Consider the following 24,864-nt stretch of genomic DNA (forward strand, 5'->3'; position numbering starts at 1 on the left):
GTAAGAGGAGGAAGGCAATAAGTTGGGAGACACAGGGACTATAAAAGAAAGTAATTTGTATGTATAACCCTAGTGGGATAAACACTAAGGACAAAAAGTATCGTAAAAAAAGAAAACACAAACTCTTCAGTAAGCATATTGCTGGCGAGAGCGTTGGCAGCATTATTCTGAAACAACACATCTGCTGTGTGTGTGTTGTGAGGAGAACCAATGCGTGTGACGCTGAGATTCCGGGCTTGGCTGAAAGGAGACACAGGTTTAAGGACTAGAAGTCAAATGAAAGCCCTCCAGCATTTAATTTAAATTAGAAGGTTCCTCTAAACTTAAGAGGCTAGAAACAATGGCCAGCCTGCAAGCAGTGAGAGCCTCCAGCGCTCAGGCTGCCTGTGTACCATTTTCCTTCAAAGGAACCAGAGCTCCTTGGAGAGGTCCAGGTTCGGTGCAGGAAACGTGTAACATCAGCCAGGATTATCTATTATCTTGTCTTCCCAGGATACATCAAAGTCTACCAAGCACGGGCCAAAGGACTCAGACACCAACCTAAATAAGCTGCCACTGGTCAGAAATGGAATAACATGGGCATCAATAAGGATAATAATTGTGATGATTAAAACACATCAAATATGTTTAGACCCATGAAGATACAGAAACAGCAACCAAAAAAGCAAACCAAAACCTCACTGGTCAACTCTGAGGGCGCTAGGGAGCTGTGAGGTGTCAAACTTCCTCCCTTCTCTGTACAATCCGAACTTGAGCGAATCCAGATAATTGGTGTGGGAAGGTTCTCTTTACAGAAAAAGTCAAGCTAACAAATAAAAGCGGAATGAGAATTAGATTGCTACCATCCTGCGAAATACTGACATAAATATTTGAAATGATATAATGCTGATTTGCTTCAAAATAATCTGGGGTAGGAGGGCTACAAGGATAATAAAAAGTTTACGGGAAAAAGGAATTAGATAGCTATATGCACTGAAATAGAAAGTTTTCTTTTTTTTTAATTTGATGCTTTAACAACAACAGTAAGAACATCTACATGTAGAACTTCCCAGCTTTAACAGAGTTTCATGCTTATATAAGCATATATTAAAGCACTGAAAATGATATTTGACTTACTTAGAAAGAGATGATTGATGTGAATAGCTAGGACACTCGCTGACTACTTCACTTATTGTTATATTATTTGAAATGTTTTCAAGGACCATGGACTACTTTCATAACCTGAGAAAAAAAGGGATGTGTGTTGTGGTTTTAGTTTCAGTTTTCTCTAAAATTTTATAAACACGGTATCTATGGACCCTTTCCTACCCCTCACTTGAGAACACATTTAAACCCTCCCTGAATATGTCAGTGACTCTGTAAAGTAATACACTTCCAAGTACAACTGTGTTTACCTAACAATCACACAAGCTACGGAATTTATAGTGTGTGTGACTTAAGCACACTGGATTAAAACGGTTCTCGGGGGCTTCCCTGGTGGCGCAGTAGTTAAGAATCCGCCTGCCAATGCAGGGGACACGGGTTCGAGCCCTGATCTGGGAAGATTCCACGTGCCGCAGAGCAACTAAGCCCGTGCACCACAACTACCGAGCCTGTGCTCTAGAGCCCGCGAGCCACAACTACTGAGCCCACGTGCCACAACTACTGAAGCCTGAGCACCTAGAGCCCGTGCTCCGCAACAAGAGAAGACACTGCAATGAGAAGCCCGCACAACTCAACGAAGAGTAGCCCCCGCTCGCCGCAACTAGAGAAAGCCCGCGCGCAGCAACAAAGACCCAACGCAGCCAAAAATAAAAATAAAAACAAAAAAATAAATTAAAAAACAAAACAAAACAGTGGTTCTCATGGTGTGGCCCAGACACCCTGTGTGTCCCTGAGACCTCTTCTCAGGGGTCTTCAAGGTCAAAGTTATTTTCATAGTAATACTAAAACACGATGCACCTTTTTCACCATGTTGATGCTTCCACTGATAACGCAAAAGCGATAACAAAACTGCTGGGTCCTCAGCAGAGTCAAGGCGGTGGCATCCAAACACCCTGGCAGTCATCACATTCTTCACTGCCACTTAGAGCTAAAAGGTCAGTACGTGCCAGTTTCACTTTGAAATGTCTTTGAGGAAGCAGTAAAAAGTACTGTGCCCCGTCCACTGAGGCTTCCTAACACTGCGTGTGATGACTGAAGTATACACACAGCGCTTCCGATGCACACTGAAGCCAGAGGCGAGGCCTTGAGGAAAAGCACCTGTGCCATCTACTTGAGCTGCAAAATAAACCGCTTCCATGGAACACCCCCATATTACTTGAAAGAAAACCACCAAGCCATGGTTTTTCAGACTTGGAAATCTGACAGGTATTTTTCTCAAAAATGAACCAAGTAAGCCTGTCATTTCAAGTAAAATGTGTATTTGTTTCCAATGATAGAATTTGAGCTTTCAAGTAAAAATGAATTTTAGAAAACTTGTAGCCATCCCAATCCTTAAAGACTTTTCTGAGGAGATCAGTGTTGATATTAACAAATGTGCCTTTTTTGATATTGTATAATGATATGGTGTAATGAAAGTGTCAACTATTGAAAGAACTACATGAATCAATATTTTTTTCTTTCTTTCTTTTTTTCTTTTTTCTTTTTTTACTATTTTTCAAAGGATCATGGCATAATGTTACAAAATTATCCATTCAAAGTTCAACAGGAACCAACAGATTTTAATGTAATAGGAGACAAAAAGTTCATTGATACAGTTTCAGATTACACACTGCATCTAACCTTTAAGAAACTACCACTTGTCACTGTCACTGTCATGCAGTATCAAAGAATATCCACAATGATCTGAAAAGGTTATTAAAATACTCCTGGCTTTTCCAACTACACGTCTGTGTGAGGCTGGATTTTCTTCATCCAAAGAAGAAAAGTTTTTACTTCAACCAAAACATATCACAACAGATTGCAGCAGCAGATATGAGAAACCAGCAGTTTTTAGTAAACTAGACAACAATGAAAGAATGATTTACAAAGATGTAATACAATGTCACTCACTAAATATTTTTTATTTTGGAAAATAGTTATTTTTCATAAAAATATGTTTTTTATGTTAACATGTAATGGGTTTGTTATTGTTACTTTTAAATGAATTAATGTTTTTGAAATTTCTCAGTTTTAGTATCTAATATGGTATGATCTCTTATTTTCAGTTACACTCGATTTATAATGTTCCCAGAAAAGGTAAATATTGACTGATGAATCTCAGAAGCAGTACTTTTCATAAACAATATAATCTAAGTCCAACTTCAGGTTTAATACACATATATACATTATTATGAAAGGTAATACCTAATTTGTACAAGCAATTATTTCATTTACAAGTTAACTTTCAGAGCTCGAATTTGCAAACGGCCTTTTAGAATTTGGAATTTTATTTTCAAGAGATTTTTTTTTTCCTCTTTTAAAATTACTTTTGGATTACACTGTATCAGTAAGGCACAATCGACAACAAAAAAGTTAACATAAGTTGCAGTTTTTAGCAAAAGCCATTCTTTTTTTGATTAGTGATTCATTACAACATTCAATATGCCCCACACAGGACTCAATTTGAGAAATATCTCAGAATTTAAAACCAAGAAAGGAGACAAAAGAAAACAGCAAAACCCCGGGAAACTATCTCCCCAGTAGGCTGCTTCTTTTTCCAACAACTGAAAATTATGTAATACGTCTCCTCTTTTGCCGTAGCTGCTGTGCTGCTCAAAGCCAGATATCATGCTGACTGCTACATCTTGAACTTGGCTTCATCCACCCTCAATTCACATGTCGCGGTTTCCCTTTCCTTCCTGCGTTGTCTTACTATACTTTTTTGATTTTAAGCTACTTCAAATCCTTTCCAGAAAGACATGGGATATAAATAAACTTTTTAAAAATTACATAGAGAAAAAACATATTACTTATAAAATGGAGGAATTTACTTGAATGTACTTTTAATGTATAACGTATTTTAGCAGGCCGAGATCACATATTATTAAATGATCTAATTGTGCACTGTCATTTTAAGGACTACTGAAAACACTCACCCGTCTGTGCCTTTCCCTGTCTTTACATCTCTCCCGCACCCAGTCAATGGTGTGGAAATCGTCATAGGTACCAACGCCGGGGATGGGTTCATCCAGGAGGTCCAGCAGGTGGGTGGAGCTGCTGATGCTGCCCCCGTTCGTCATGGTGTAATGAGTTCCTACAAAGCAGAAGGGGACCATGAGCGTGCTCTGTGAGGCACAGTGGTGAACTGTGCAGCCTCCTCAGCACTTCATTAGGGATTCGTAAAGAAGCAGTTACCACTTGAAATAATTACACTAAAACAGAGGAAGGAAAGCATTAGAAAAATTCATCTGAAACTTGGAAATAGGCAAAAAGACTATGGCATGTCCTTTCCAACTCACACACTGTCCCCTAAATCAGCTTTGTCATCAAGCTGGTTCCCTCATTAGAGTTCAATAAGTATTCAATACAAGTGTCCACTTGTTCAATACAAGTGTCCACTATGTAACAGACTTGAGGGTACAAGGAAGGAGACAAAGACAATTCACAAAAAAGAAATAAAAACTGGCTATTAAATTTGAAAAGAAGTTCAATCTAACACAGAAAAAGAAATGCAGATAAAACCTACAATATCATTTTCCTCTATCAGACCGGTAAAGATGAAAAAAGCTGGCTAATGCACTGAGTTGGCGAAGGTATGGGGAAAAGAGGTCCTGCCACAAAAGCATTAGTCTCAGTGTAAACTTGTATAACCTCTTTGGGCAGGCAAAGCTACACAGACAATCTCCAACCCAGCGGCCACATATCTAGGAATTCTTCCTGCACTTATCCTTGTACAAGTCCATAAATCATGCACAGTGTGGGGAGAACATCTTACTAGTGCTCCAGAAAGTAAGCAAAAACAAATGCCAGATGCTTACGATCTAAAACAGGGGTCGGCAAAAGAGCCAGAAAGTATATCTTTTAGGCTTTGGAGGCCATATAGTCAGAACTGCTCAACTTTGCCACGGTAGCACAAAAGAAGGCATAGACAAGATATAAATGAATGAATATGGCTGTGTTTTAATAACAGTTTACTTACAGGTGAAGAAGGAGATCTGACCTAACCCCTGACCCTATTTTCAAGTGCGGATCAGCATGTTTGATTTGAAAATTATTTAGTAAAATTTATTTTGGTTTAAAAGTTACGCTTACATGTATATTTAAATACAGAGAAAACAGTATGAAGACAGATGAAACAACACGTTAATAATGGTTACCTCTGCCAAGTAGATTTGTTTGAAAAAGCAGAGCATGAACTTTGTCTGCATAACCCTTGTAGGTATATAAATATATATATACACACACACACACACACACACATATATGTAGTATATATGTATATATATTTCAATGAAAATTACTTTTCTAAATAAACACACACACTATTAATAGGGATGTGAACGGACTGAGAATAAAGGAATCCTAATGGGTCTGACAATTATAAGTGAAAAGAGCAACAAACTGCTACCAAAAGGCCCAGATTCTAGTCTTAGACAGTTAAGTAACTTTGGACAAGTCAGCTTCAAATATTAAGCATCTAAATGATATATGTTATATATCATTTTGTTATACCTCATAACAAAGACATATTAGCAAAGAAGCATTTGGAATTTTTCTAAAGCCCTAAAAACTTAGAAAAGCTGGTACATAATTTCAAACAGGTGATCTTAGCATAAGTGATTACAGATTACATCTTCAAATTATGTAGCAGTAATATAGATTTTATGCCAAAAATCATCATCTAAAAGTGTGTCATTTTAATAAAAATGTACTAACTGATATAGAATATAAGGAGTGGCACTATACTAATGTTTAAACAAACACTATAAAAAGAAACCCAAGAAACCAGTTTATTTTATTCTGTGGCTTTTAAGGAATCGAGCAAAATTTCCAGACTACTCTTGCACTCTGATGGTTTAAACTCACTTGTTCTCTTTCGTTTACAAAGAAACTCATAAATGTTAAGTCATTCACCAAAGGATCACGTGGCAAAGCCAGAATCTGAACCTTCCCCCCTCGCTTATAAACAGCGCCTAGATTAGAGCAGGAGAGGGTCTTGAAGCAGTGGGGCGGTGGGAGGGAGAGACACACACAGCCACCACGCCAAGACAGGGACCCATTTTGTTACTGTTCAGACAGAAACCAAACAGACGACACTGTGGGTTGCAAGCTCTGTTTCTTGATCAGTCAGAGAGGCAGTATTAGGAACAAGCATTAACACAAAAAGGGTTAGTATTTCAAACAATGTAGTTAAGTACTGAATATTGTACTGATACACTTAATGTCTCTTCACTTCTACCAGATACAACAGAGCTCTTACCTCCCCATTTAATACATTCGTGCTTGCCTTGGACGGGTGTACAACCTCTACAAGGAGAGGGGTGTACTGATTTCAGTGTGTCGGCAGCAGCCCTCTGGGAATAAATAACTCACCATTTTGGCTGAGGGTTTAAAGGCCCAAGCCCTGCAATGGCCCATGCCTGCTTACATAAAACATATGCTCTAAACCTTCCTCTTCAGCCTTTACATACACTAGCTCTTTCTTCCTCCCTCTATCCTGACTTTATTCACTGATTTCCACTTTGTGAAAGCTAACTGAAAGGCCACAAATTTTCTTAAGAAAAAGCGACAGGAGAGCAAAAATAATAAGGGCATTTATAATATCTTGACGAACTTCAGAATCTGACTCTGCTCTCTGTACGATAACACTAAAATTGGTCATTGTGAAGATGGTTTTGGGGGGAGCACCAAAAGCCTCTATACCATTTAGGGAGGCCTCTGGGGTGGTCTGCCCAGAACGCGTCATCAACACGACAAATCCAAGCTGAGGGAAGCTCTGCAAGATAAATGGTTTGCATTCTTCAACAATGTCAGAGTCACGAAAGACAAAGCATGACTGAGGAGCGGCTCTAGATTAAAGGAGACAAAAGAGCCAGCCACGGAACATAACCTGTGCCCTGGGCGAGCAGAGCAGGACTGGGACAGACATGTTTGCGCTTCTGTATTGAAGGACACAGGGCAACAAGCAGCAAATCTGAAAAAACAGCCTGCAGCTCTAATAACAGTACTGTATCAATGTCAATTTTCTGAGTTTGAAAACTGTACTTAGCTATACATAAGCTGTATATCCTTCCATAAGGAAATACACACTGAAGTATTTAGAGGTTAAAGTGTGTCACGTCTGCATCTCACCCGTATAGAGTTCAGGAAAAAATTATGTGGTAATTATATGCACCACATACATATAAATAGCCGTATATATTATGTATTGCACAGAAAACAGTACATATAACAGCGAGAGAAAGAACAAGACACAGGATGAGCAAATGTGGTAAAATGTTAACATTTCAGGAATCTGGGTGAAGGGTATATGGGATTCTCTGCACTATTTTTCAACATCTCTAAGTTTGAAATTAAAAGAAAAATATTTTTTAAGTCTACTGTGATATATTTTGCAAACTTCAAACTTTTCTCCTATTTGCCCGTATCTGGGTAGAGTTGAAGAGACATGAACTACTGATCTTTATTATTATCTTCTATGAAAAATCAAAAGCAAAATTTCTACAGCACCTAACATGCATGCACACAATATGTCACCAGCCCCATGATGAGAATTCCCAACCGTCTGCACCATGCGGGTACTAAGCAAACACAGAGTGTATCCCTCCAACAGGCTTCCGAGCTAGGGAGGGGCGGGGAGAGACCACTATGCCTAATTTCGGAGGCAGCACCACACACACATCCACAGAAGCCCTGTGTCCTGCCTCAGTGACTTCCAAATCATTAGTCTGTAGAAACTACCCTGACATCTAACTTACATAACTACACAGTAATTCAAAAGTCCTGAAAGTCAGATATAAAGTATTCAACTTTTTAAACCAGAGGACCCTGTGCACCAATGATTTATGTTCTGGGACTTTTATGTGTGTTCCTTGGAATTTCTGGGGCTGCCACTGCACATTTTAGGGTAGGAATTAGCCAGAGCAGTTTGTGTCCCCAACAGACTATTTGAAGTCAGTCTGTCCTCTCATGCCTATTTGCTTCCACCTGACACAGCAATGCTGTTTGAAAAAAGCAGAGTATGGGAGAATTGCTGATTGGTCTTGGTTTTGGGGGAGCCCACAGAAACAGAGATTCACTGTTTCCCCTCTAAATTATTCCGAAAAGTGGTTTGAGTCCTTCTTGTGACTCTTGCTATCAAATCGGCTTAGAAAGTAACCAAGATGGATTTTGCTATGAAAGTGAAATAACACCTTTTTGCTAGTTGATTAGAATATTTCTCTGGCTCTGATAAATATAATTAAAAGGAATCTTCAGAAGAAAAAGGCAGACATTTCTAGTTTTTTTCTTTTTTTGGCTGTGCCACGTGGCACGCGGGTTCTTAGTTCCCCCACCAGGGATAGAGCCCACGCCCCCTGCAGTGGAAGCATGGAGTCTTAACCACTGGACAACCAGGGAAGTCCCAAAACGCAGACATTTCAATCTGGCTTTAACCTCTCTCCTTTCATCCTGTTTCTTACTGGGTTATTATTAACAAATGAAAGATATATCATATTGAACGCAAAATCAATTAACATATTTTTTATATTTAAAGTCTGCTTTGGACTACCCTGGTGGCGCAGGGGTTAAGAATCTGCCTGTCAATGCAAGGGACACGGGTTTGAGCCCTGGTCCGGGAGGATCCCACATGCCGCGGAGCAACTAAGCCCGTGAGCCACAATTACTGAGCCTGCGCGTCTGGAGCCCACGAGCCACAACTACTGAAGCCCACGCACCTAGAGCCTGTGCTCCGCAACAAGAGAAGCCACTGCAATGAGAAGCCCACACATCACAACGAAGAGTAGCCCCCGCTCGCCACAACTAGAGAAAGCCCGCACGCAGCAAAGAAGACCCGACGCAGCCAAAAAATAAATAAATAAATAAATAAATTTATTTATTTATTTATTTTTTTAAAAAGTCTGCTTTACGATTGCTAAATAAAATTCAAGAATCAGCTGGCTATTAAAAAAAAGATTCACACATTTACGTTAGTATGTGTATGACATCGCTACATGCATTTTCTTTTATAGTTTGTTCTGCCAAACGTGGAAATCTGAATAGTACAAAGAAGGAGAAAAGGAAAGACTTTCTGTCCTATTCTAAACTGGGTAGGGAACATTCATTTCTAACAGGATCACAGAAATGCCTATATATCCCTCAGTAGGAGTAATTTTAAAGGTATTATGTTTCCTAACAATAACAATGGTTTTTAAATGTTCCTAATTATCATTTCTTTGTGTATAGTTCACTGCAACCTAGATTCGTTTAAAGTTTAACTTACGTATGATAAAATGAGATGAACACAAATAAATTATATTTGTGTGTTAATAAAATTCTTAGAAGCAACTGTGTAAGTTATCCAGCTTCCCCTCTCCACTTCATCTTATGCATGAACGTAGCACATACCTTGCAGGTAATACCACAAACACAAATTAAAGTTCTCTCATATGTGGGACTTCCCTGGTGGTCCAGCAGTTAAGACTCCGTGCTCCCGGGCTTCCCTGGTGGTGCAGTGTTTAAGAATCTGCCTGCCAACGCAGGGGACACGGGTTCGAGCCCTGGTCCCGGAGGATCCCACATGCCGTGGAGCAGCTAAGCCCGTGCGCCACGACTACTGAGCCGGTGCTCTAGAGCCCGCGAGCCACAACTACTGAGCCCACGTGCCACAACTACTGAAGCCCGGGTGCCTAGAGCCCTTGCTCCGCAACAAGAGAAGCCACCGCAATGAGAAGCCTGCGCACCACAACGAAGAGTAGCCCCCGCTCGCCGCAACTAGAGAAAGCCCGTGTGCAGCAGCGAAGACCCAACGCAGCCAAAAATAAATAAAATAAAATAAAATAAAATAAAATAATTTATTAAAAAAAAATAAAAAGACTCTGCGCTCCCAATGCAGGGGGCCTGGGTTCGATCCCTGCTCAGGGAACTAAGATCCCACATGCCACAACTACTGAGCCTGTACGCCGCAACGAAGAGCCCACGTGCTGCAACGAAGACCCAGGGCGGCCACAATAAATAAATAAATAATAAATTTTAAAGTTCTCTCATATGTTAAGTGCATCCCTCTCTCTTTCCTAAAATATTACTTCAAGGGTTGGTTAATTAGGAAATTATAACATGGCTTTCCTAAAGCTGTTCTCTGTCCAGAAGACAAAGAGGTCGACAGGATGAAATAAAGGGGTGACGCCACACTTTCCCGACAAGGCCTCTCTTTGCCTCAGTAAAAACTCTTGTTATAGGTGCATGAACACAAAATGACATGATTTACTTGGACCTCCCATTTCTCAAAGCATGTGCAGCTCTCACTGATCTATCTGTGGAGACAGTAGCAGAGGCGTACCAGGACACCTTTTGGAAATACTACTCACCAGGTTCCTTATCCAACACGATCTCCTCATCCTCTCCACACGTGTTCCCCACCAATTCAGGAAACACCCACCACCACAGGGAAAGAAACACACAGCAGAACACAGAAAACAAGATTCAGCACTGTGGCTTCTACGAGTTTCCAACTCAGGCTTTTGAAACCCACGTAAAAGGCAAAGTCTTAAAAGCCAATACCTTTGAGTTGTAAGCAATGGGTTTCTGGGTTTCAAAATGTTTTAAGTAAAAAAGAGAGTTTCTGCAATAAGCCTTGGATTGAAAAAAGAACAGATGAAGAAGCAATTCTACACAGTTACATAAGGTTTGCAGGAGAAGCAAGGAGAGGGAATTGAGTAAACAAGAGAGTTTAAAATAGTTAAACTGGCAACTGGTTTCAGCTTCTAACATTTTACACAAGAAAAAAAGATCCAATTAGCCACATTTATTTATAAGCTTTTAGCATATTTTCATTACTCAACATACTTTCTAAAAACCATCTCATGTCATTAAATGCGTATGCACATCATTTTCCAAGGACGTCAGACTACCGTAACTGTTGTGATGCACTCACTCTATCATTTAGGTTAGCTTGCATTAAAAACAGTACATACAATGAACATACGTGTCCCTAGTCATCCTCTTTTCCAATTAATTTTTTAAATTTTAATCTTTTTCTTGTTCTCAACTTTTTTTCGCAACCCTATGTCCAGATATTCAATATTAATAACCAGATATATCGCCAAACTTAAAATAACCACGTGACCTAGCAACTGTCCTCAGATTCGGTTAATATTTATGTAATGGATCCTTATGGTCTCTGCCTACCTAGCAACCCTTTCCCCTTCTTTCTGAAACAGAACCCAATGATTTTTAGGAAACTTCTATTCCTCACTGCATGCAATCTTGATGGGGGCATCAATCAAAGTATCTTCCCCTGTCCAGCTAAGAAAACGGCACACAATCCAAGGTACGTTAATCAAACTCTACCTCTTGAAAATATAAACCCTGAGCAGAGTGATACAAAGACAGTAGGAGTTTATTAATTTTAACACCTGAACTTCAAAAGGATATAGGATAGTCCCTGCTACCTAGATCCCCAGATCTTAGAGTATAAGAAAGTATGATCTGAAAGTAGTAGCTCCCAAATTTAAGACAAAAACTTTTCTGGAGGTCTGGCTACCAGATGCCAGTGACTACCCTTCCACTACCCAATGGCTGAAAAACAGTAACAAGAAAAGACTAGAGAAAAGATCACTTTCTTTTCAGAGTGGCCTAGTAGAGAAAGTCCATGACCTTAAGGCACTCTGAGGTCAGAAAGGCCTAGAGTCAAACCCCAGTGCTGCCACATAAGCCAGCACGAACTACGAATTAACCTCTTAGAGGTACCTGATTGATCTCACCCGCTTTTAGAGTGTGGTGTGTGGACTGGAGATAAAACATGTAAAATACCAACTAATATATCTGACAAACAGTAGGAGATCAATAAACACAAGTTATTGTTTCTGCTCAAATATTTTGGCATTTAAAATTTCATCAGGTTTAATTATGTTACTCATATGGTATTAATCTTAACCAGAAGACTGAAATATGACAAAAGGAAGAAAAAGGGTCTTACAAATTTGAGCAATGAGTTCTTCTGCAACTGTATACTGAGCAAAAGTCCTGTAGAGTTTTAACAGATAACTTAATTCTTTACACCTGGTATGGACACAAAAACAAATTTCTAAAATGTATGGTCGGACTTCCCTGGTGGCACAGTGGTTAAGAATCCGCCTGCCAATGCAGGGGACACGGGTTCGAACCCTGGTCTGGGAAGATCCCACACACCTCGGAGCAACCAAGCCCGTGAGCCACAACTACTGAGCCTGTGCTCTAGAGCCCGAGAGTCACAACTACTGAGCCCGCATGCCTAGAGCCCGTGCTCGGCAAGAGAAGCCACTGCAATGAGAAGCCCACACACTGCAACGAAGAGTAGCCCCCGCTCGCTGCAACTAGAGAAAGCCCACACACAGCAACGAAGACCCAATGCAGCCAATAAATAAATAAATATATTAAAAAAGGAAATACCATTAAAAAATAAAATAAAATGTATGCTCAATGACCAATCTTTCCATAAAATGGACATCGTACAATTTAAATATCACCAACAATATTTCATAGTTCAAGTATCACTAACACTAAAATATCAATACCTCAGCAAGTAGGAAAAATTATCCAATCAATGAGCTGTAACTGGTTTGCAGCTTTCTTGCAAAAATAACTTTATTGATAAGAGGACTTTTTGCCTTGTTTATTTTTTCCTCAGACACAAAAGCATACCTATGTAAACACAACTTTATTATTTATTAACATCTATAATCTAAACAAAGAGTTTTTAAATTATCTGTCAGAAAATTTTAATTTGTTATTTATTTTGGTTTGGTTTTGGTTTTGGTTTTTGTATTGAACTACAGTTGATTTACAATGTTACGTTAGTTTCAGGTGTACAGCAAAGTGATTCAGTTATACGTATATATCTATTCTTTTTCAGATTCTTTTCCCTTATAGGTTATTACAAAATATTGAGTAGAGTTCTCTGTGCTATACAGTAGGTCCTTGTTGGTTATCTATTTTATATATAGTAGTGTGTATATGTTAATCCCAAACTCCTCATTTATTCCCCCTGCTTTCCCCTTTGGTAACCATAAGTTTGTTTTCTGTGTCTGTGGGTATATTTCTGTTTTGTATATAAGTTCATTTGTATCACTTTTTTTTTTTTTAGATTCCACATATAAGCGATAGCATGTATTTGTCTTTCTTCGTCCAGTATGCTTCACTTAATATGATAATCTCTAGGTCCATCCATGTTGCTGAAAATGGCATTATTTCATTTTTTTACGGCTGAGTAATATTCCATTGTGTATATATACCACATCTTCATTATCCATTCATCTGTCAATGGACATTTAGGTTGCTTCCATGTCTTGGCTATTGTAAATAGTGCTGCTATGAACACTGGGGTGCATGTATCTTTTCAAATTATGGTTTTCTCCAGATATATGTCCAGGAATGGGATTGCAGGATCATATGGTAGCTCTATTTTTAGTTTTTTAAGGAACCTTCATACTGTTCTCCATAGTGGCTGCACCAATTTACATTCCCACCAACAGTGTAGGTGGGTTCCTTTTTCTCCACACCCTCTCCTGCATTTATTATTTGTAGATGTTTTAATGATGGCCATTCTGAGCATTGTGAGGTGATACGTCACTGTAGCTTTGATTTGCATTTCTTTAATAATTAGCAATATCGAGCATCTTTTCATGTGCTTTTTGTCTATCTGTATGTCTTCTTTGGAGAAATGTCTATTTAGATCTTCTGCCTATTTTTTGAATGGGTTGTGGTTTTTTTTGATATTGAACTGTATGAGCTGTTTGTATATTTTGGAGATTAATCCCTTGTCAAATTGTTTGCAAATATTTTCTCCCATTCTGTAGGTTTCCTTTTCATTTTGTTTATGGTTTCCTTTGCTGTGCTAAAGCTTTTAAGTTTAATTAGGTCCCATTTGTTTATTTTTGTTTTTATTTCCATTGCTCTAGGAGATGGATCCAAAAAGATACTGTTATGATGTATGTCAGAGTGTTCTGCCTATGTTTTCCTCTAGAAGTTTTAGAGTATCTGGTCTTACATTTAGGTCTTTAATCCATTTTGAGTTTACTTTTGTGTATGGTGTTACAGAATGTTCTAATTTCATTTTTTTACATGTAGCTGTCCAGTTTTCCCAGCACCACTTATTGAAGAGACTGTCTTTTCTCCACTGTATATTCTTGCCTCCTTTGTTGTTGATTAATTGACCATAAGTGCATGGATTTATTTCTGGGCTTTCCATCCTGTTCCATTGATCTATATGTCTGTTTTTGTACCAGGACCATACTGTTTTGATTACTGTAGCTTTGTAGTATGGTCTGAAGTCAGGGAGCCTGATCCCTCCAGCTCCATTTTTCTTTCTAAAGATTGCTTTGGCTATTCGGGGGTCTTCTGTACTTCCATACAAATTTTAACATTGGTAATTTGATAGGGACTGCACTGAATCTATAGATTGCCTTGGGTAGTATAGTCATTTTGACAATATTGATTCTTCCAATCCAAGAACATGGTGTATTTTTCCATCTGTTTATGTTGTCTTCAGTTTCTTTCACCAGCCTCTTACAGTTTTCAGAGCACAGGTCTTTTGCTTCCCTAGATAAGTTTATTCCTAGGTATTTTATTCTTTTTGATGCGATGGTAAATGGGACTGTTTCCTTAATTTCTCTTTCTGATCTTTTGTTGTTAGTGTATAGAAATGCAACAGATTTCTGCGTATTAATTTTACATCCTGCAACTTTACCGAATTCTTTAATGAGCTCTAGTAGTTCTCTAGTCATATTACTATTTAAAGAAATATTTTCATCAATGGGAAAAGAATAGTCTCTTCAATAAACAATGCTGGGACAATGGGCTAGCTATATGTAAAAGAATGAAGTTGGACCCTACCTACCTCACACCATACATGAAACTTAATTCAAAATGGATCACAGACCCAAATGTAAGGGCTAAAATTATTAAACTCTTAAAAGGAAACAGAGGAGTAAATCCTTGTGACCTTGGGTGAAGCAATGGTTTTGCAGATAAAACACCAAAGCACAGGTGGCAAAAGAAAAACCAGATAAACGAGACTACATCAGAATTAAGATAATCGTTCCCACCTAGAGGCCAGACATTGTGTGTAATACTAACGATAAAAGAACTAACGAGTATTGAGTGCTTACTGTGTGCTAGACATTGTGTGTAATACTAACGATAAAAGAACTAACGAGTATTGAGTGCTTACTGTGTGCTAGACATTGTTCTCAGCACTTCACATATATTAGCTCATTTAATCCTCACAACCACCCCAGGAGATAGGTATTACGATCTCCATTTCACAAATTAGAAAAGGCAGGCACAGAGAGTTAAGAGATATGCCCAGGGCCACATAGTAAGTAGTGGAACATGGATTCAAACTCAAGTAGTTCGATTCCAAAGGCATTTCTTACCACTATGAGTACTGCCTAAAAATAGCTTCACGGTTTGTTTGCTTGTTGCTCTGCGAATAGGTTAAGACTGTTGATGCTGCCTTCTCCCAAAACACCTACGCACATGCACTGAGCGCTCATACAATTAATACAACCCAACCCTTCACCATCACCAGCCCTCTCTGCCTTTGGCCCCAGACCACAAGTCTGCTGCACAAGTTGTCACTGGCACTGCTTTGGTACCAGCACTCACATCCCTGTGCTTCAGCAGAGGTCAGTGACAATTACACATCCCATTCTCATCCTCAGGTTGTCCCAAAGTCATCTTAGGCACAGGAAGCAGAGCCAGCTGCCCCTCCAGGGGTTTACTTAGAAACTGGTTTTCAAACTTTTTTAACGGTGGCCCACAGCAAGAAATATTTCTCACTGACACAGTATACAGATATGCACCTAAGTAAAACCAAAGTTTAGCATATTTACTCTTTGGCATATACGCTGGTATTTTTACTTTCTGTTTCCTTCCTTCCTCTTTTTTTCTTTTTTTTAAATATTGGTCACAACCCAACATGCTGAAACTTGTCATTTGACAAACACTGAACTAGAGAAATACAGACATTAATGAAATTATCTGCTTTCCCACAAATAAAAACCTTTATATTCCCACCCACTAGTCCTCAATATATATTTGCTGAACTGAGCTACAAAAAAATAGTACTTAATTGTTACACCTTAGAGTGAACTAATTTATTAGTAAATTTCACCATCACACTTCTTCCGCAGTCTAAGTCTTTTCTCAAAGGGGAATATCCAAATAATAGTTCTACATGCAAAAGTAGGTATATATTTGTTTACTAAGACTATTGCTTATTACCGCTGGGGTCAATCTCAAAAGATCTGAGAGCAGTGATCCCTGCCATTTAAGCTCATAGGCAGATTACTGTCCTATCACACACATATAAAACATATATGCTTTTATTTTAAGTTATGGAATAAGGCAGGCAGAAATCTAAAATTCTGCATATTTCCCCAACAGCCCAGTTTCATCTGTGTATTAAGAGCAGGAAGTCTAGTCCCCAGTGGATTTTCTCCTCCTTCTGTGACCCTACTGATAAGAAATGGTCACCCTGGTGAGGGAGGGGAAAGTGAGTGTTGTAAATTGATAGTGGAAGTCCCAGAATGTCAGCAGATTTCCAAATGGAAGATTAAAAGTGTAACAGCACAGTGCTGGTACTTAGGAAGTGGTCAACGGGACATGTGCTGGATAAATTAATATGATAAATAAAGTATTTGCTCTTTAAATTTGTTCTGCCATTCACAGTCATACTTAACTGCCACCTATTTAAATGGCAATTGGAAATTAAAACCAAATGGCAAAGAAGTTGACAGAAGATACACGACCAGTAAGTAGCAATGCTAAATTACCCAATTCACTGTTTCCTTCTCTGTTCTATTGACACCCCAAAATAAAAAGCCACATTCTTAGGTAGGGATGATAAACTGGGTATTAAGACATCTGTATAACTGGAAACAAGTTCCATGTTCACTTATTATCTCTGCACATAAGATGATTTGTAGATTACATGAATAAAAAGATTCATGGAATTTGCTCTCTTAAATGGCGGAGGGAATAAATTGACAAACTAAAGCAAATCCATCTTTGACCTAGTTAAGGTTGTAAAGGACTACCGAAAAACTACGAATTAAACATCTGTTTATTAAAAAACAAAAACAAAACTTTAAAATACAATTTAAGCCACCAGTCTCCTGGGGCCTCATGTCAGCACGAAACAGAGACCTCAATGCTGGGAAAACAGCCAAAATCACAAACCTAATCTACGTGGCAAGAGACCTGCTCACGTTTTGATATCTTGAAACACAAAGCATTTTTAACTTACAACAAGCCATGAGATGGTATAAAATTAATCATACTAAAAGTGTCAGCTAATTTTAGAAAATAGAGCTAGAGATAGTAATAAGAAACACATTTACTTGAAGATTTTAAATTCATATACTGTGGGCAAAATAAATCTAAAGACAGGCTTTGTTTTATACTATTATTTTAGAATACAAAGACTTTTTGACATCAGACGAATTAATTTGTAAGAAGAGATTTAATTTTCTAGTTGGCTAGAAGATTAAAGGTAAGAGAAGTACAATAAGGACTTGAATCCTAAAATCATTTTACAAAGAATCTACAGAATGCCCCTATGGCAATAAGAATCTAACACCTGGATTTTCAAATAACGTGCAAAAAATGCTAACTACTGATACTTTCAGGAGGGAATAAAAATGAACAAATTCATCTATTATAATAGGAAGAAAAAAGCTTTACTTAAATATATGTCTGAGCTAATGGATGTCAAGAAATGATTTCAGGTAGAAACTTTAAAAAACGAAACAAAACAAAAAAAACTTTGGGAATTCCCTGGTGGTCCAGTGGTTAGGACTCAGCGCTTTCACTGCTCTGGGCCTGGGTTCATTCCCTGGTCAGAGAACTAAGATCCCGCAAGCCGCTCGGCACAGCAAAAAAAAATAAAAAATAAATTGAAAAAAAAAAAAAAAACCCTCAAACTTTATTTCATAAGGAAAGCCACACCTCTTGTGGTTTAAGACCAGTATTAGTCTAGCATTCAAGTTCCTCTGGGATCTGGCACTCTTCTACCTTCCTATAGGACCCCTTCAGCTGACCCAGTGACACAACAAAACTAATCAGGGAACAACATACTAGGCACCTGGTCCCATCAGAGCACTTACTAGCCTATCCTCCTCACCAGGAACACGTATCAAATCCCCTGTGGACGTGGAAACTCGGTCGACTTTGATAACACTTGTCAAAAGAAGACTGGTCTCCACCCCTCCGCCGCCCCAAAAACAGACTCACAGAACATGCAGTCTGCACCATTCACGAGAAATTAGCTTCCTTGGGGTTTTGTTTGTTTGTCTGTAAACCTGGGAAGCCTTCTTACGCTCCTACCAGACTGCACATGCCAAGTTATCACAGGGACATACACAGTGCAAAGCAGTATGTCTCCACGATCAGACTATGAGTCTCATCATCTGCACTGAATCCTGACTTTTCTTGAACATTTCTTTACCTCAGTTTTGTCAACAGGAAAATGGGGATTATAACCGTTCCTACTTCACAGCCTGTGACAGGGATTAAAATGATTTGTTACACGTCAATGAACTGACACACGTAAAGCACTTATCAGAACAGTGTGTAGGTATCAGCTTTTATTAACATCACCATTACTACTCCCACCAGTTCTCCACAGCACCTGAGAGTGCCTTATACGCACAAGACAGCTCAACACAAGCTTCAAATGAAACAACATTCAAAAAATGCCAGAAGTCCCAAAGATCAAATCCACTATAAGGGCCTGTCAGAATAAAAAAGAATTCAACCTCCAAACTACCTAAACTTCATGAACAAATAAGGAAAAAAGTCAGAGTATAAAACTAACAATCCAAATAAACCAAAGGTTTTTCTTCCCCCCCCCACCCCCCAATGAAAATGGAAGAGACATTTTATGAAAGAACTTAATAGTGTCTGATAGGAAATTTACCCCCAAAGATAACTATTTCTAAAATGTCATATTAATTTCTAATTTCTAATCCATCAACAATATATTAACTAATTCTATTTTTTTAAAATAAATTTACTTATTTTATTTATTTATTTATGGCTGTACTGGGTCTCCGCTGCTGCGTGCAGGCTTTCTCTAGTTGCGGCGAGCAGAGGCTGCTCTTCGTTGCGGTGTGCGGGATTCTCGTTGCGGTGGCTTCTCTTGTTGTGGAGCACGGGCTCTAGGCGTGCGGGCTTCAGTAGTTGTGGCTCGCGGGCTCTACAGCGCAGGCTCAGTAGTTGTGGCACACGGGCTTAGTTGCTCCATGGCATGTGGGATCTTCCCGGACCAGGGCTCGAACCCGTGTCCCCTGCATTGGCAGGCAGATTCCTAACCATTGCGCCACCAGGGAACCCCTAATTCTATTTGTAATCTACATACATTTCCAGTCTCTGTATTATTCCCTTAAGTGGGAACTGTCATATTTACCATCTTGCCTGGACAAGGAGCATTAAATCTAATTTATTCCACAAAGGTAATTGCTAACTCTAGCACTCAGGGATTCAGTAAACAGTCTATGTTTCCTTCACTGATATCCTTTACAATTTTATACTTGGGTTATCTGCCTCTTCGCTCTTTCCCAGTCCCAAGAGATATTTCTAGTCATTGTAATTTTGTCCTTACAGGGAAGCTGATTCTTTTTCTTGATTCATGTTAACTGCTTGTCTCCACATCTCCAGTTCCTTTGTTTTGACTCATGGACAGAAAAGGTCATAAATTATGGAACACAAATAACCTCTTACCCAGAGATGCTAGGATGCTACAGAACGGTCAAGTGAAGCTAATAACCAACTGACCTGTACTACAAAGACACAGTGTTACTCTCAAACAAAACGCCTTAGGTTGGCTGAGGAAGGTCTTGTCAAGGGATAAGGAACCCGTCTGAGCTGCCAAGAGTGAGACTGACTTAGACCTTAAGCAAGGGTGACTATTTGTGAAAATATAATAGAAGCCAAAAGCTTCTAGTTTAGTAATAATCGTACCAGGAACCATGCCTACTCGCACATAAGCTTTGGCTTACTTCTTATTACTTGCACACCTTATACAGAAGTGGGGTCCATACGCCAAGTCATGTCAAAGATTGCCATGGCTAACACTGGGAATTTATATTTCCCAACCCCAGGTCTTCTGGTTTGTTATAAATCAACAAACGGAGGTTGAAACAGCTCAAAGAAAACAGCTTAATTACTGATTAGCAAATACTGTGACATCTGAACAGTCACCATTCATTCATGTTGCTTCCTGTTTAAAGAAATCCCTACCAGAAAAAGGCATGATGGGAACACAGAAAAAAAGGAAAGCATAGGAACACACTAGAACTGGAAAAACAAACAAACCCAACAATTCTAGGTGCTAAGATTATGAGAAAATTTAATTTTCTTCTTTATGCTTTAGGTATTTCCCCAAATGTTCTAAAATAATTTATATATACATATATATGTATATTTTACTAAAAAGGTAACTAAGAGAAAGCACAATATATAACATGATCTTCATATAGTTTTTCTCAAAATCTGAAAAGCACGCTTTTACTAACAACAGAATACTACGGGATATATAATGTTACAACTGTTCAGAGCCTAAAATAGTCTAGAAGACACAAGTCAACCATTAAGTATTTGTTAAATATATTACCATTTTTTCATCCTAATGGAACTTAATACTAAAGAAAGGTGTTATCAGAATACAAACTATATTTTAAATAAGAGGCTAAATATGCTCAGGAAAATCATGACTTCCTTACTTACAAAATGAGTTCATAATATCATGCAGGAAATTCAAACTAATGTGGCTCATAAATGAAGTCATCTAGCTAAGAGATTTTTCTTGAGGTTCAGTTTTTTTTTCTAGAACTGCCAGTCTATTTTCAGAATAATAAGTTTAAGAAAAATGAAAAAAGGGCAGTTTAATTAACATGTAATCAGTTCTGGCAGTGCCTGCCGAAGGACTTACATGAAATGCTGGGTGCTTTTCTGGCTTTTACAAACTACTGACTCTTATTTTTTCTGATGTGTAAAAATGATCCTATATCTTTTTATCATATGAATTTTTACCAGATACCTGTGGAAGACAATGTAGTTAATCAGCTGAATGCATGCTAAATAAAAACATTCATATAAAACAGTGTTCTTCTCTACTGCCATTTGAAAGTGTTCTAAAAGGCAGGTAGAGCTTCTCCTAGGAATTGACTTTAGGGTGCAGGGGCTCCACGGTAACCGGCAGCAGCTGAAATCCAATGGCACCGGGACACGCACTGGATTTCACGGTATGAATTAAGGTGGAGAAGTGCCACTGCCCGCGCCACCCGGCAGGAGCGGGGTGCGATGTGACGGCGGCCGCGATGCGCACGCAGGGAACAGCCGGACCAGGACCCTCCAAGGCCCTCGACACCCGCGGCCCGGGAGCAGCCCCGCCGCCCGCCCGCATTACCTCGCCTGTGCAACTCCCGCAGGGGGATGCAGTCTCCTCCCCCGTCGTAGGGCAGGTAGGGGTCGGAGGCGGCGTCCATGGCCGAGGTCCGCAGGAAGACGCGGAGGGAAAGCTCGCGAGCTCACCTCCCGCGCGCGCCCCGCAGCCCCGCTGCAGCAGGCTGGGCAGCCGCCATGCCCGACCGGTCGGCGCGCGCAGCCCGGCGGGCTGACGTCACCAAGGTGCCACGGTTGCCAGAGCGACGGGCTCGCCTCCCCATCAAGCAGGCCCTGCTACGTGTGACGGTGACTAAGCCCGGGGGTGACAGACCAAACAGCTTACACAGCAAGGGGGCAACCACAGGACGGCGACAGAAACCGTACTTCTCGGTTTCCGACACAGAGCTGTGAACGGAAATTCTGCGTGTCCACAACGCATGAACCTTTTCATTCCTAATGGAGATAAATGCGAGCGACACTCTAATAAGGCCGTGTGATTTTACAGTAAAAATATACTAATTTGTAGGTAGTAACGTCACGTGAATCATAAAGATAAAGACCTAGAAGATACCAAAGGCCTCAAGAAACTTGGGTTTAAAAGCCTATTCCTAATTATCTAAAATGTACTAATGCGGACTTATACTGTGGATTCAAAATTTCAGTAACTGGATCGGTACTAATCCCCTTCAGCAGCCTCTTATTTCCTTCCTTCAAGGAACTGGCTAGTAAGACATTCCAGGTTTAAGGAGAAAGAAACTTAACATCTTAAGTAAATAATTTAGCTAGTTGTGAAACTATGCAAAAAGAGATGTACTAGGTGGGAGATTTCCTCTCCTGACTTCTTTTCCTACCTCACAAAGATTTTTGTTGTGCTAAAAAATAAATAAATAAAATTAAAAGGCTTTTAGTGAAATGTCTCAAAGTGCACTCTGTCTCTTTGCTAGATACTTTATGAAATTCAGAAATAAAGGAACTTTTTGTTTCAAACTTCATTCCAACCAAAAGAAAAAAAAAAAAAAGCTGATGCTCATTTAAGCTGAGTTCAAACTTTTACAGCTGCCTCTCAGGTGATTAGACTAGGAGATTCTCCTTCTGAAATAGCTATGGCGGGGCGATGCCACTAATCAAAAATGTGCTATTCATTAGAAGCAGTTCCACAGGACTCAGAGGCTTTGTAAAATTTGTTTTCCTAAGTACTGAATGTGCCAACCCTAAGGTCTACTCCAATTCAATGATTTTATATGAGAATTGGGGGCAAGAGAAGGAAAGAGAGGACTCAGATGGCAGTAAAGAGAAATTCTATTCGTCTAGTACATCTTAGTTATTTGGGAACTTTTTAAAAATTAGATTAAATAAAGTTTTTATATTTCAAAAAGTTTGAACCTCAGAAAGACATACCTTCTTATAAAATCCCACGCTGGGATTTGGGAAAAAAGGTTCTGGGAAAGGAATATAGACTAGTCACTGCCATAGGACTATTCCATCTAATTCTGATTCTGGCTATTAACATTTATGAAATGACCATGGGTGGCTTTCTCTTTCTATTTTCTGTATTTTTCCAATTTTCTTGGAAATGATTTTTTTCCTTTTTTCTGCATGGAGAAAGGCGTCAGAGCCCAGCAACTCCACCCTCCCCCCACCCCGTCCCCACCCCCAGCCCTGGCACGACCCTGTCCCGTCCGAGCCCCCAACCCCCCGAAATGATTTTTTTAAACAAGGAAAGCGAACTTTTAAACAAAGAGCTAACTTTGCTAAATTAACTAAGTATAAATTTGGTCCTTTTTGGTACTTTGGTGTGTTAAGTTCTACTATTATAAGACCTTTTAAAAATATAAGCTATATGGCATTTATAAATAATTTAGTTTTTATACTACTTACATCCTTCCATGCCTTTTTTTTTTTTTTAATTTATTTATGGCTGTGTTGGGTCTTCGTTTCTGTACGAGGGCTTTCTCTAGTTGTGGCAAACAGGGGCCACTCTTCATCGCGGTGCGTGGGCCTCTCACTATCGCGGCCTCTCGTGTTGCGGAGCACAGGCTCCAGACGCGCAGGCTCAGTAGTTGTGGCTCACGGGCCCAGTTGCTCCGCGGCATGTGGGATCCTCCCAGACCAGGGCTCGAACCCGTGTCCCCTGCATTGGCAGGCAGATTCTCAACCACTGTGCCACCAGGGAAGCCCCTCCCATGCCTTTTTATAAAATGAAAAGCTATCTACAAGTTTTCCTGGTAATTTGTAGGCACTCTGTTAACCTGTTTTTCCTGATTTACAACTTGGTCATACAAGAAAAATGAAAATGATAGCTAGCTAACACTAACTAGAGGGGGAAGAATACCTTCCCTATAAAATACATTGACAGTGTTGCATAGGTAAAAGTTTTGTAGCATAAGTAAAAAGTTTTGAATATTTTTAAAGAACAAAACATTTGTATACGTATGCATGTATATATAATATGTCGTGTATCTGTATAGAGTTAAGTTTAAAATGAGATATACCAAACTTAACAATTATCACTGAGGAAGGAATGAGGTGGAAGTGGGGAGGATGACGGTACATTCAGTTTTTACTTTATATAAAGTTCTACATTGTTTAAAAGTTTTAAACAAATATATTACTTATTTAATTTTGAAATAAATGATTACTTTTGTAATGATAAATCTGAAAATTAAAAAAAATTGCAGAAATGAACACATTTCTCATGCTTATGGGGTCCATGGCTGCCACTTTCTCCTAAAGTAAAAGAATTATTATTCAGGCTGAGGTGCTTTCCAATTACACTTTAGAAAGGGAAGAGGTAAACTGGAAGGTGTGACCGAAGAGGACTTGGACACAGATTAGGTATTATCAGACTAAGAGGCTGAATTACAGTTAAAGAGAGCAGAAGACAAATTCAAGAATTCCTAGGCACGGCTGTGGGGCAGGGCAGGGGAATGCTCATGTCACCTACAAGTTGGCACTTGCCATCTACCTCTACAAGGATCAAATCATGAGCCGCTGCGGCTGCTGACCTTCAGCACCCCCTGAAAGGAGTTCAGGGTGGAGAGCAGAAGTGAGGCAGGCACTCTGGGCTCCGGGGAAAACTGGCAGAACAGGTCTTCAGAGAGTTAGACATTTTCAGGAGAAGATTTTATGAGCCCAGTTCTTGCATCTCCTCGTATCTAGAAAAGCACTAAAATCTTTCTTGGTGACGTCTGCTCCTCGTGACTAGCAGAAACCAAACCTTCTGCAAAAAGTATGTGCTTGACTGCATGTACTCCCCCTTCACCAAAATCACATATATACTGACGATGCCCCCAGACTCTTTGGAGCAGTTTCTCAGAGCTCTCTGAAATGCTGTCTCCC

At 39.5% G+C, this 24,864-nt stretch overlaps 1 protein-coding gene across 8 annotated transcripts in view; it reads right to left on the minus strand.

Annotated features, from left to right (window-relative positions):
• CLCN3 (chloride voltage-gated channel 3) overlaps positions 1–24,864 on the minus strand; it is an 84,432-nt gene that overhangs the window by 28,192 nt on the left and 31,376 nt on the right. For 5 of the 8 annotated variants that reach the window (XM_082468863.1, XM_082468862.1, XM_082468866.1 and 2 more), the window contains exon 3: positions 4,059–4,216. The exons of 1 other annotated variant lie outside the window; for it this stretch is intronic. In XM_082468863.1, coding sequence (XP_082324989.1) covers positions 4,059–4,216 — 158 coding nt within the window. Of the gene's footprint in view, positions 1–4,058; positions 4,217–21,547; positions 21,751–24,864 lie in introns of those variants that run through there. 2 more of the 8 variants (XM_082468865.1, XM_082468868.1) reach the window with 2 other exon arrangements.

This window comes from Balaenoptera physalus (genome assembly GCF_965194825.1).
Source record: "Balaenoptera physalus genome assembly, chromosome: 7".
Taxonomy (NCBI): Eukaryota; Metazoa; Chordata; class Mammalia; order Artiodactyla; family Balaenopteridae; genus Balaenoptera; species Balaenoptera physalus.